The 13,206-nt window shown below is 41.5% G+C and overlaps 1 protein-coding gene and 1 non-coding gene across 3 annotated transcripts; both read left to right on the forward strand.

Moving 5' to 3' along the window:
* The first annotated feature begins 1,955 nt into the window (after positions 1-1,955).
* Positions 1,956-9,258, forward strand: LOC144124779 (uncharacterized). Of its 2 annotated transcripts, none has more exons than XR_013313280.1 (5): positions 1,956-2,082; positions 4,273-4,348; positions 4,409-4,447; positions 4,566-4,594; positions 8,953-9,258. XR_013313280.1 is itself a non-coding variant. In XM_077657653.1 (5 exons), the coding sequence occupies exons 2-5, from the start codon at positions 4,297-4,299 to the stop codon at positions 9,204-9,206; spliced, it is 348 nt and encodes a 115-aa protein (XP_077513779.1). In that variant the 5' UTR covers positions 1,995-2,082; positions 4,273-4,296; the 3' UTR covers positions 9,207-9,258. The 2 variants fall into 2 exon arrangements, 1 of the variants encoding a protein (XP_077513779.1); XM_077657653.1 differs by having other exon boundaries at positions 1,995-2,082; positions 4,435-4,447.
* TRNAP-CGG (transfer RNA proline (anticodon CGG)) lies at positions 7,549-7,622 on the forward strand. The gene has a single exon. It is a non-coding gene; the product is annotated as a tRNA-Pro (tRNA).
* Positions 9,259-13,206: the final 3,948 nt, after the last annotated feature.

Raw genomic sequence — 13,206 nt, forward strand, 5'->3', positions numbered from 1 at the left:
CGTGAGACGCTATTCACAATCGCAGTGGACCGAGAACTTTTGGCAAGGGTGGGGCACATATCATGGATTTCATCAGCGAAGGGGCATTATGTTATCGCTTCCTCAGCCGTGCCTTCGACACCTTCAACGGCGATCACCAAGCCTAAAGGGCGAGACCAATCCGATACCATTACCAGGAATTCGAGACAGCGTCTAGACAGTGCCGCTATGCCTAGCGCCATATAACGCTTCAATGGGAGACTAATAGATTAATTCCTTCATATCTTACCTGATGTTTGATTTTAGCGTGCTATTTCTGGACGCTCAAAGCCATGCTAAACGTGGTGTAACCACGGAAACTGGAAGCGCTGGTCCCGAATTTCTTGCAATGCTCCGCAGCAGATCTACTCATGATGCCGAAAATGATGCACCAAAAATGTTTAACCAGAAAGGCTCAACAATCACGCGTTTTCTACGCTCTAATACTTTAAAGCGTGCTATAGCTCAACGCTGATCTTCCATAGAGGAGACATAAAAAACTAAGTGAGCATAATCACTCTGTGACCGTCAGATCACGCCCATCGGAAAATTTCCTCTTGCTGCTCATGATGCCAGTGACGGTGAAGCATATTAATTCATAAAGTTAACGAGAGTTATAACCGATCGCCTGCGATATCAAGCATGAACGCAGATAAAGAAAAGGAGGATGAACGTCATTTAACATCAAAGGTAACAATCTTCTCGGAAAGGCCCCTCAGTCCAAGAACCGTCTGGCCTTCCCCTCCAGCCTAACCCGAACAATCAGCGTGCGCTCTTCACCAGCTCATGTGTCCAGGAGGTTGGGGTGGTTGTGGGAATGGGTGCTGCACTGATGGCATGTGGACATTCTTAGATGTAGTGATAAAGTGCGAAGGGGGGGGGGGGGGTGGGGGGCTGGCTCCGCAAGTGTAGAGTCTGAAGGGAAAAGGGTGGTGTAGTGTGCCGGACCTGGCTGAGCCCTGCTGTATCGCCCAGTCCTGGAAGCGATGTATGTGAGTGTCATGTATACCTCCACACAAATGGAACACTTCGCGGCACTCAATGCGCATTGCAATCGCGGCCGCATGCTGTGTGGCGTTGCAGTGGGCCCTGTTCTTGAACAGTCTGCGAAGGAGCCTACGGCTTTCGTGATTCGAATTTGTGCCTATCATACGATAATTACTCTAAAACCTAAATGATAATAAATTCGTTTCGAATAATACTGAACGTGCACTGTTTGATTTGTTAAGCTAATTTAAAACGGCGATGTTCTTTTCAAAAATGGGAAAATTGGTTTTTGGTGAAAGGAAATGGCGCAGTATCTGTCTCGCATATCGGCGGACATCTGAACCGCGTGGTGAGAGAAGGGTTAAAGGCGGGACTGAGAGATAATAGGAAGAAAGAGGGGCCATAGTGGTGGAATAATTTCGGCCACTTGGGGATCTTTAACGGGCACTGACATTGCAAAGCTAACGGGCGCCTTAGCGTTTCGCCTCCATCGAAACGCGGGCGCCGCGGCCGGGTTCGAACCCGAGAACTCCGGCTCAGTAGCCGAGCGCCCTAACCACTGAGCTACCGCGGCGGGGGATGTTCTATTCGCTGTCCTCGAATTTCGAACATTCGCACGCCACTAACGCCAACACGATCAAAATATCTCGCAGTGTTTCTTTTTTCTAGCTTTCTATAAGGATCACGAAAATGCGGTAATAAAATATTGCAAGTTTTTGTGCCATTCTTTTCAATTTGAAATTCATGAAATTGAAATCACAAGGTACTAACGGGGCCTATCTTACGTTTTCTATATATTTTATGCATCATATGGATGGGATCACTTCAGTATAATCCTTTGAAACTGGTCTACGTTATAATGAAAGCTGAACAAGGACTGACGTTTGCAGAGAACAAGCAGCCACAGGAGATTAGATACGGCCGATAACACCAAACGCACAGCATCACAATGCCTCAATCAGAAGTTGCGAAAGGAAATGGTATCGCGTCTAACAATCGGAGTGACAAAAGAGGAGTATATATGTCATTGCAACGTGAAGAGCAGGCCGGATCGTCGCTGATTGGAGGTGATTACAGGTAATGCACTTTATTACGGTTTTTACAGTCAGGCATAATGTTCGCTTCTAGACTATAATAAAATGGCAATTTCGTCAACTATTGCAATCCCATGTCACATACAGCAAGGACGGCTGGTTATATTGTACCGCATCGTACATGGCTCTTGTTATATCCGAAAGCATTTTGCACACCACGAGCTGCAGGAATATTGGTGATATGAAGTTATGTATAGCGAGTGGAGCTTTTCGCTACCCGTGCGAGTTGTTTTGTAGGTTTTGCTACAGAATCTGCGTTTCTGCTGCAGCCGTATTGTTTAAATGCCCATGCAAGAATACCCAAGAGGAGAAGTTCTTGAGAAAATGCCCGTTATTTGACTGCTGTTGTGCATACCGTGAAAGTAAAATATGATGAATGACGGGATGACGCGATTGTGTATATAGAAGAGGCCATCATAATTAACGTACCTGTTATATCCACTGAAGGATAAATAATCTTTTTAACTTTCAATTACAGCTTTCTTCCTCTAACTGGGCCATACATTATGAGCGCAAAATTAGCCTCCATGAATAAACATACAGAAAAAAATGTGTTCAGGCGACGAATGCAATATAACGTCGGCTATGATTTCAATATGGTTTATGGTTTTGTGGTTTTGTGGGGTCTAACGCTCCAAAGCGACTCAGGCTATGAGGGACATCATAGTGGAGGGCTGCGGATATTTTTGACCACTAAGGTGTTCTTTAACATTCACTGATATCTCAAAGTGCACGGGCCTCAAGATTTTTCGTCTTCATCAAAACGTGACCACCGCAGCCGGGATTTAACCCGCGTCTTTCGGGTAAACAGCCGAGCGTTCTTGCCAATGAACCAAGTTTGCGTTTAAACAATCCACTTAACACAAGAGAACTTAGAAGCGAAGTTTTGTTGTTTTTCTCGAGCGAAATTTCTGTCGTCCTTCCTGTAATATGGAAAAGGTTATGAACATATGAAAACAGTGATACAGTGCACCCTTCAGCGGAAAAGGGAATGGATAATGGGGCTTCGTTTGACAAGTCAAGCGAGTCCCTCATTATCTATTCCCTTATATGCTTAATAGCTTAACGATAGTCAAGATGTCATATGTAGCATAAGAGGGTTTCCGAACATAGCGCATAGTGTTTTCGCACAAGCGACATAGCGCTCTTGCCAGGAGATGGGAGGGGGGTGCGGGGAGTGCTGGCTATCGAGGAGGAAACAGCAGAAAAGTGCAGTAAATTTCTTATCTATGATGGAAGGAAAACTTGTGGAGAATAAAGCGGTGCTTATTATCTGATATTTAAAACACCGAAGAGGCCTGGTTACGGTGGGCTCCGGAATAATATAAGCTACCTAGAGTTCCTTAACTTCCGCTTACATCGCATAGGAGATAGGCGTTTGAGCTCGAGCATTTCGCGTCCATCGAAATGCGGCCAACGTGAATGGGGTCGAAACCACGGCCTTGGCTTCAGTGGCCGAACGTCGTTAGCCACTGACCCGTCGTGGATAGCGAGAATAAAACTCTGAATAGGAAGATGATTGTACGCCAAGCAAAAAAACCGCGCAGAAATATTTCAGTAGAAATTAAAACTCAATAGATGCGTTTTATAGATGCATAGGTACCTTCATTTGTCCTTTTATGTGAATAGGAACAAAATTTTTTCGTTTTTACTTTCAAATGTTTCTCTTTACATTTTTTGTGCCAACTACAGGTGTTGCAATTGCATTTTGGTAGACTCTGTAATGCATTTTTTATTTATCATGAATGAGCACTTCGTACAGCACAGCCCCGAAATAAATGCCCGAAATACGCAGGTGTAACGACCGAACTTATCATTCTACACATTGCTTCAACTTGCTTCGGAAAAAATGTCTATTTCAAAGACATCATAAAAAAAAAAGAAATATTAAAATCAAGCACCCCTAAATGTGCAAGGATGATAATGGGGAGATTTATTTCTGTAAAGTGAACTGCGTGAAAATAATGTTTCCGTGTATTGTTTGAAACAAAACTATCAAGAGCAATCACTGCGTCTAAACACCTAAGTAGACATTCCTTCGTTTCCCATGAAATTAAAGGCAGTTAGATATAAAATGCACTCTGGAAAATATCTCCCCGTGCTTACATGCGTCGGTGAGCAATATTTAATAATTTTTCTTTTAACGAAAAAATGAATACTCTGTTCTTTGTAGGATTTTTCCAGTCAACCTGGAAGTATGAAGAGGCTGGTGTGCTTCCTGGCTTTCTTGCTTTCACTTACTTTAAGCAGTAAGTTTTGAATGCATTTGTATTTTAGCTATCTTCATAAACAATTGCCATCATTTATAGCTTTCATTTCTTTTTGTATATTACAGGTGGAAGCCCCCTGTGAGTGGACGACACATTCCGGGGTTTTTTTAAGCAATGCATGAAAGAGCAATTGTGATGACGTGTACTGCAGTAGGTCCTAAGGAGTTATGCTCAATGCTTCTTATTTTATTTCCAGAACTTACGCAGAAAGTGAGAGTGTCCATGGTGAGTACACAACACTCTAAACACAAGCACTGATCCTCTGCAGTTTCAGCCGCATTATATTAGAGCCGAAGAGCAAACTCCATGCAGTACTTCCTTTAAGTGTATCATCGTGTTTAAAAAAATTTTACCGATGTTTTTGTGTTATATATATATATATAAGAATAACCCCTGTGCGTTCATCATGCCGCGTGCTGGCTTTGTTGGCGTGCCATAATTACGTAGTTATATAGGCTTAGTTAGATTAGCTAGGTTAGCTTATCTGGGCTTAGCGTAGTTAATTAGCGACGCTTTGAAACTAGAGTGCCAAGAATAGCACTCAATTTTTTATACACACATTCACAGAGAATGTTTTTAACAATGCTGTGAACAATGTTCTGAAATGGTGCGACCAATGGGGCATGGTTCTCAATGCTGACAAAAGTGTGTATCTTCCGATAACAGCAAAAAACATACCACATGGTTACACATACAAATTAATTTCGTCCCCTCTTGAACAAGTATCTAACTACAAATACTTAGGCATAACTATAACTAGCAAATTAATGTGGAACTTGCATATCAATAACATTTGCTCTTTCGCATTTCGCAAATTGTGCTGCTTAAGACATAAACTGAAGAACGCGCCTCCTAACATCAAGCTACTTTGTTATTCTTCTATAATCAGACCAAAACTCGAATACGCATGCGTAGTGTGGGACCCGTATACTAAATCTAACATAGCCGATTTGGAACGAATACAGAGAAAGGCTGTTAGATTCATCTTTAATAAATATGCAAAGACTGACTACCCCACCACTTTGATGGAAATTAACCAAATTGAACGACTTGAACTCCGAAGAAAAAAGTTCAGGTTAGAGATTCTTGCGCTTTTATTAGAGAACAAATTTGGTCTGGATCCCTCCATATACTTAAAGCTGTTATCTGCCAGACAAACTCGACATTACCACCCTAGTTTTCTAACCCCTATATTCGCCAAAACAGACACCTACAAGTTTTCATTTTTCCCACGAACTATAATAGATTGGAATCAAATAAACCAACCATTGCCCCATGAGGTCTAACCAATTAGTGCTATTTCTGTATATTTTCCAGTGTTATTTCTTTCTTATTTCGCTCACTTGTACGCCCACCCTGCTTGGACTTAGTGTCCGCAGTATTTCATAAATAAATAAAAATAAATAAACTGCTTCTAAATGAATGGAAAAGAGATCGTAATTTTCAAAGTTTCAGGGATCAAGAAATTTCGCTTCAGCACAACAAATACACAGCTTTATAGGCTCAACAGAGATTTTCTTAAAGTTTGTTGGGATCTTGAATTCTAAAAATGAACCCAAGAAATGACATGATTTGAGTTCTATCTAATGGGTTTGCTTTTCTCATCTCTATTATAAAGCCTGCCGGCTGCTAGCTGAGAAAATACGCCCACATCTCGTTAACCTGTCGGTTAACAAGCGGGGATCCACCATGGTCATCAGCCAAGCCACGGTTACTGAAGGATAAAGGCCACTCTCACTGGCCTCTGATTAACCCTGTCCTACGCCAGCTGCAGCCTCCCTGTCATCGCCACAATATCACAGCTACCTCGCTCAGTCCTCTACGCTTACCTCCAGCTTGAAACCGCCTTTCCTCCCTAAGGAACATTCGGTTCTGTGTTTTTAGTTTTTGCCGTACTTATGCATACATTTCTTCGCCTTGATTTCAAGTAAGATATCATAACATTGCCGTTCCCTGATCCACTTTGTGCTCTTCCAATATCTTAATACAACTCCTATCATACTCCTATTAGTATTGTGCAGCGCTTGCCTCAGTTAGTTATATAAAGGCTTACGCACACATCACCCAATCAAGCCTTGACAGTGTCTTTTCACGTTAACGCACCCTCTATAGTCCCTCCGTTAAGACAAATCTCTGTTTGCAACTTTAAGCACTCGTTACATTTCGTGTTAGTTAATTTTCTGTGTTCTGTTTTCATCTTTCGCATTTCACTATAAAAACTGTATAATTTCCTTTGTTTTAGGGTCTTTTTTTGCATTATTCATGCTGCATTTTATATATATATATATATATATTTATATATATATATATATATATATATATATATATATATATATATATATATATATATATATATATATATATATATATATATATATATATATATATACCGATGAAGGGAGCCAACAGTCGCCGAAACTAAGGTGCATAGGGGAACGGTATTATTATTATTTTCTTTATTGTGTTGTGCTTATCAGTGGGATAATATTACTTAGATTAATAAATCGATTAAAGAAAATTACTTATAAAGCAGCAGAAAAAACAACCATGCCGCCGGTGGGATCCGAACCCACGACCTCCGAATATCGCGTCCGGTGCTCTTACCAACTGAGCTACGGCGACGGCCGTATATATATACACGTTTTGAAGTGCAAGTGCGAACATTTTCTTTCTACAAGTACGCACGTGTTACGCAGCTGATAGTAAAATTAATTGTGACATTTAGCAGTATAACACGTGCGTACTTGTAGAAAGAAAATGTTCGCACTAGCACTTTAAACGTGTATATATATATATATATATATATATATATATATATATATATATATATATATATATATATATATATATATATATATATATATATATATATATATATATATATATATATATATATGTGTGTTTGTGTTTGTCAAACGAGCCCCTCATTTTCCTTTACCTTGTCTGCTAATAGCTTAACGGGGGTCTCGGTTCTGGCAGTCTTGTTGCCATAGGTAGTATAAGAGGGCTCTCGCACAGTTTCCGCCCTCGCCGTTAGATGACGTTCTACATCACACTCGCGGTATAACAGGTCGTGCTACGTCCACCGCTATGGTCGAGGGTGGCGCTGGTGAACACTCTCAAGGTTCGCTTACACGCAGTAAACATAAATACCCACGAAAGCAGCAGATTGGACAGCCGTCGCCGTAGCTCAGTTGGTAAGAGCACCGGACGCGGTATTCGGAGGTCGTGGGTTCGGATCCCACCGGCGGCATGGTTGTTTTTTCTGCTGCTTTATAAGTAATTTTCTTTAAACCGATTGATTGGCACTACAAATAAAAAAAAAGATTAAAAACATTCCCCTATGCCCCTTGGTTTCCGTGACGGTTGGCTTTCGTAATGTGTTTGTCAAACGAGCCCCTCATTTCCTTTACCTTGTCTGCTAATATATATATATATAATATATATATATATATATATATATATATATATATATATATATATATATATATATATATATATATATATATATATATATATATATATACGTTTTGAAGTGCAAGTGCGAACATTTTCATTCTACAATACGCACGAGTTATACTGCTAAATGTCACAATTAATTTTACTATCAGCTGCTGCTGTGCATTTCCTAACGGGGTTCGATCCGTGTCAAGCTGTTTTGAAAAGTTATCATGGCTCCTCTTTTTCTGGGAAAGAAAGCAAATATGACTACACGCCTCCGCGTTGGCCTAGTCGTTTCAGCATCCGCCTCGCAAGCGAGAGGTGCGCGGTTCGATTCCCAGTGGCGCCTGGGGCGCAACGTTTATACAATGGGTACAAGCTTTCCTCTGGCCGGGTGCTCTGCTGGGTTTGGGTGAAATGCTTGAGAAATGTTTCTTTGACCTCACCTTTAGTCAACGAAATCGCCTTGTGCCATGGTGCTCTTTGGCCATAGATGCCGTTGTGGCAAAAACATCATGATCATCAATATTTACTTCTGTTGACTTGATAATTAGTTACACCTTAAAAGTTCATTCCTAAATAACGTCTTGACAGGAGCTGGAGCATTCCTACGAAAAGCCCTTATATTTTCGGCATTTAAAAATATTTTTTCCACCACTGCTTGCACGATTTGTAATGTGACAGGCACATACAAAACAGGGATGATTTGAAAACGATTACTGGAAAAGGAATACCAACGGTTGTAAATAGCGAATTATGAACTCAAACTGCCGATAACTAGCCATGATTTGCCGTACATTTGGTTTACAATATATCTCTCGCATTGTCTAAGAGAGTTATCATTACTGGGTTTAGTCCGCAGTGCCGCCAGGTACTAATCGGTTATACAAAACGTACAAGCTTTCCCTTGGCTTGGTTCTCGGCATCTGTGGCGGGAATTCTTTGTAAAGTGCGCTTTTGACCACAACTTGTGTAACAGAAAAAGCGTCTTCAATGGCACTCTTTGCCCTAAGTTGGGGCTTGCACCAATAAAAGTCATCATCATCAATATTAGGCCCAATATTATTTTAGTGCGAAGTAACACGATGCAAAGCCTGTGATGATCACTGCAACTTAATGTCACGACATCTGCTGGCTTTAAGCAATTCCTGCAGATGATGGCACGGACGAATACTGGCGACAAGCACTCGGATGGGCACTCGAGCAGATTGGAAAATGGTTCCAGAAAACGAGGCAACCGTTCCCGTTGTTTTATTCTGCTCAAGACAATGCCTTAACACCTCAAGAAACCCCCACCCATCCCATAAGGAAGCTGGCTCGGCTGCTCAACGAATTCGCCGATCGTGCTGAAGTGGGAAGGGAGCCGTTTGACAGAGGAGAGTTGCTAACATTGTAAATAAAACTAAAATGCCTGCTCAATAAAATCCTTTCGGGCGGTACCCATTGCATAGCTCGATGTACATAACCACGACGGTAAAATAGAGTATTCAAGTTCACTATCTTGACGTGCAAAGAGCAACACGGTACAAAAAGCAATGGCAAAGGATATCGAGAGACGTCAGAAACTTCCTCCTGTCCTGTCGTCTCTTCTCAGGTGAAATTTTAGGCATGACATCTTACGAACGGGCATAACAGCACCAGCCTTTATTACGTTCTTAAAACACAAAGCGCTATTTGTGTGCATCTTTATGCTCCACTTCTTTTCACTGCCTGGTTTACCATAGTAACGCTGTTAGTATTTTCATAAATTCTGGATGAAATGCCCAGTTCTGTTTTTGTTTTATTTTTGAGTGGGAACACTAAGTCTGAAACGTCTCTTTAGGTACAGCTGAAACGAGGAGCTTTTTACTGTGGCCTGCTTATCTTGACTGCCGAACCTATTCTGCCCTTAAGGTATATCAAATGTGCAAGGGATGCTATGGCATTAATCTTATATAAGACGTGCACGGTCGGCAGAAGGAACAAGGTATAAAAAGACCTGAACGTCAATTATTGCTTCTTACGTGCAATTCGGGCTCTTCATTAGGCTTCATAGGGATCTACGCGCTTTCTTACACCGCAGAAATACATTAACGTATGACAACGGTGGCAGGTCGGTCTGTTCAGACTATAGTGAGTCGTTAAGTTTACAAGGCGAAAAATCCACATAGTTTTGTGAACAAAGGTTCTTCAGCCCAGCTTAAGTCAGCGTCTGATACGAAGTGCAGAACCGCATCATTATCTTGAACTGACATGCTAATTATACATTAAACTAATTACACATTGCTAGATATGGGCATTATAAGTACATTTTATTAGAGAGTTTGAGTGCTCGTGCTTAAAATCCCACAAAAGCTTAAAAAGCCAAGCCCGATTTTCTATGTCGTTCATGAAGATTACTAGAAAATTTCTTACTCTTCATTGCTTCCAATATCACAGAAAGAACGGCAAGCCTTCGGCTAAGCTACACTCAGGGATCGCTGTAAATGCAATTACGTTCCTGGAAAAGAGTCCAAATGTAAAAGTACAGATGGACTGTGCGGAAATGCACCCGTGGTTACCTTTAGGTGCCTTTGGCAGAAGTAAAGGTAAAGAACTTAAGCTGACGGAAATGTAGCCTTTCTTTATCGAGGCTAATATTGTAGTGATTCTAAGAATCCCGATAATCGTTGTGATCCTGTCGAAACACGTGGGAACGCCTCTGTACTTATTGCCTCAGAAGCTTTTTTGTTGGCTGTTACCTTGAACCCTGTAAGAAATAAGCTAGCTTCTACATTTACTGGAACTATTGCCTGACAAAAGCGGGGTTTTGAACTGCCGAGAGCTTTATAGCTGGGAAAGTTCCCGCCCTTTCTCACGTCTGCCATATGAATTAGGCAAAATAATGCGTAACGTTTATAAGGAGCTCTTTGTGATCAGTCGGCAAAATTGTTTCCGAGTGATATCGGTTGTGTCGGGTCCCATACATCATTGTACTCGTATCCTGAGAGTCATAAATGCTACACTTAAGAGAAGGGGCTGTAGGCACACATCTCTGATTAAAAAAAAATAGGAAGCATGTTTTAAAGTAAAACTTCAAAGAAAATGTCTAATTACATGAATGATGACATTCTGGAAAACTTCCTGGACAGCTGAGCAAGACACGCTTCAGACTGGTCGGTGTAGGATGTGGCAAAAACTGGATGTTGTGTCGACGAACGTGTCACCGAACATGCAGGATCGCGAGCAAACGTGTCGGACTCGACCGGAACCTACCCACGTATAGCTGCTCCTGCAAGGCTAAAAATAATGACAAATTTGAGTCGTGATTTGAGCAAACCAGTATTATAAATATTAGCTCGCGAACTTTCAGAAGGATTTTTAAACAAAGAGAGAGGCGCCCTGTGCACAAGCACCATAAAGTCTGCCTGTGAGCTATTGATATAAAATTACTAGAAAACAGGCACTATAAGTTTTCTTGCTATGTTTAAACTGCAGGGTATTTATTTGCTATGATCATAAATGCACATGTGCTGAGAAGGAAGTCAGCACATGTGCATTTATGATCATAGCAAATAAAAACCATTTGGAGTTGCCACCCATCCTGCGATACCTGTCTCTGTGCTTCTCTGAGAAAAGGGTACCGCGGAAGTACTTTTCTACAAACAATTCCTGAACAGATTTTTTTTTTACCTTTGGTTAACGTTTCAAAAACCCGCGAAAACTTTTAGTCTCCACCAGTTTACTATTTCCCGATGCGCTCGTCAAAAAGCTTTTGGGAGATTATAAATGTGTGCTCAAGACAAGGAAGGAACTCAAGGTATACTGTTATTAGGAAAAAAAGATCAAGGCATTATAGATGTCGGCTGGTTGGTCTACATGCACAGTGTACTACCAATAAATCTTCCCAGCGTGAAGGCAGTCATTCCTTCATTGAAGAAAAAGTCCGGACATGTCTTTGAGCGCATAACTGCCCACATTATGCCAAGGGAAGGGCTGGACATATATTTGTGCACAGCTCTGCACATCGTTGTAGTTAACTGGGCCAAGCGAGTGACCAAATTCTTCCCAGTTGTCATTCAGGTGAAAGCACTGCTGGTCCCATTACGTGAAAAGGCCGCTGTGTGCGTTTAGTCTCTTATGGTATAGAAATTCGCAGCGATGACAAGAAAAATAGGGCAGTGTCATCTAGCGGCCTTGTGTCGCGCACAGCAAGCCGAGTACTGCCACTTCAAACAGTGCTATACTTATCGTTCATCTATCTATACTTTCACTAATTGACCTCTATGAGGCGCCAGTTTTGCCAACATTCATATCGAAATTATGTCGCAACCATTTGTCGTACAGCATTCCGGGCGGTGTCATACGATTTCTTTTTGCTTTACGTAAAGCTTACATGCGCAAGTCATATGGAGGCTAGCTTGCGACAGGGGTTAATACCGATGACATATACAGCTCCAATTTTATGCCTGCCCAGACTTTCGTATTAAAATTTCGATGCAACTGTTCGTCGTACAGCGAATACGTGTGTGTGTGAAGGGGGGGGGGGGGAGGTGAGGGGCCATACATCGCGTCCACGACATGAAAACGCGGATAACCTCATCGCTGTGCAGCGAGGGTTAGAGCGTTTGCGATTTGGTGCGCAACTAACAAGGAAGCACATGATATTGTACAAAAAATTCAAGGCATGTACAAACAATATTCGTAAATAATGCAGCCAGGCCGAGTAATGCTTTCGGATTCCCACACGTAAGCAGGCTTTCAGCACGTGGCAGCGATTGTGGCTCGGCTTGAGCCGGTGGGTAGGCCCGTGCACTTTCCTTTTCATTCTTTCTGATAACAACAGCAAGCAAGCAAGCAGGCTTAAGCGTCTCTCCCAAAACTTTTTTCGCTTGTGTGGCGAATATTGTTGCAACGCTTGAGCAAAACTTTCAGAACTGGTTTCAAAAAGGTCACTGCAGTAATCTTTATTTTAATTCGCATAAAACACCAAAAGCTACGCAAATTGAAAATTCTGCATCCAAAAGTTATTTGGTTTGACCGGATGTGGCACACAAAATTGATGAGAAAAGGTACTGTTTTAACTCGTGCTCTAAAAAACTCGATATTTGTGTAGAGCATTCAACCAAACTGGCGCTATTATTTTGGAAGATAGTTATATATGACTCCATCTATAACAATCCGCGATTTAAATGAAGCACAATTAGAATTCATGAAAAAAGAGTTTTATACGTCCAAGAGCTTGTTTATTATCCACAAAATTTATGAACTCCGCAGATTGGGCGGCCCATCTGCCAAATTAAGCACAAACTGAAAACGCAGTCCACAGTATATTGGTAGCCTAAATAACTTTCGGCACGGTCCTCATGTCGATCGACACACTGTGTACTCGTCTACGATTAAAAATTTTCAACTCTAGCTGTTAGTGCGACACGTTC

The sequence above is a fragment of the Amblyomma americanum genome, chromosome 3 (genome assembly GCF_052857255.1).
Source record: "Amblyomma americanum isolate KBUSLIRL-KWMA chromosome 3, ASM5285725v1, whole genome shotgun sequence".
NCBI classification, from domain to species: Eukaryota; Metazoa; Arthropoda; class Arachnida; order Ixodida; family Ixodidae; genus Amblyomma; species Amblyomma americanum.

Coding starts and splice junctions, on each gene's coding strand:
- LOC144124779 (XM_077657653.1), top strand. CDS start 4,297: ATGAAGAGGCTGGTGTGCTTCCTGGCTTTCTTGCTTTCACTTACTTTA. Junction 4,595..8,952: donor AGAAAGTGAGAGTGTCCATG/GTGAGTACACAA, acceptor GCTGGCTTTAAG/CAATTCCTGCAGATGATGGC.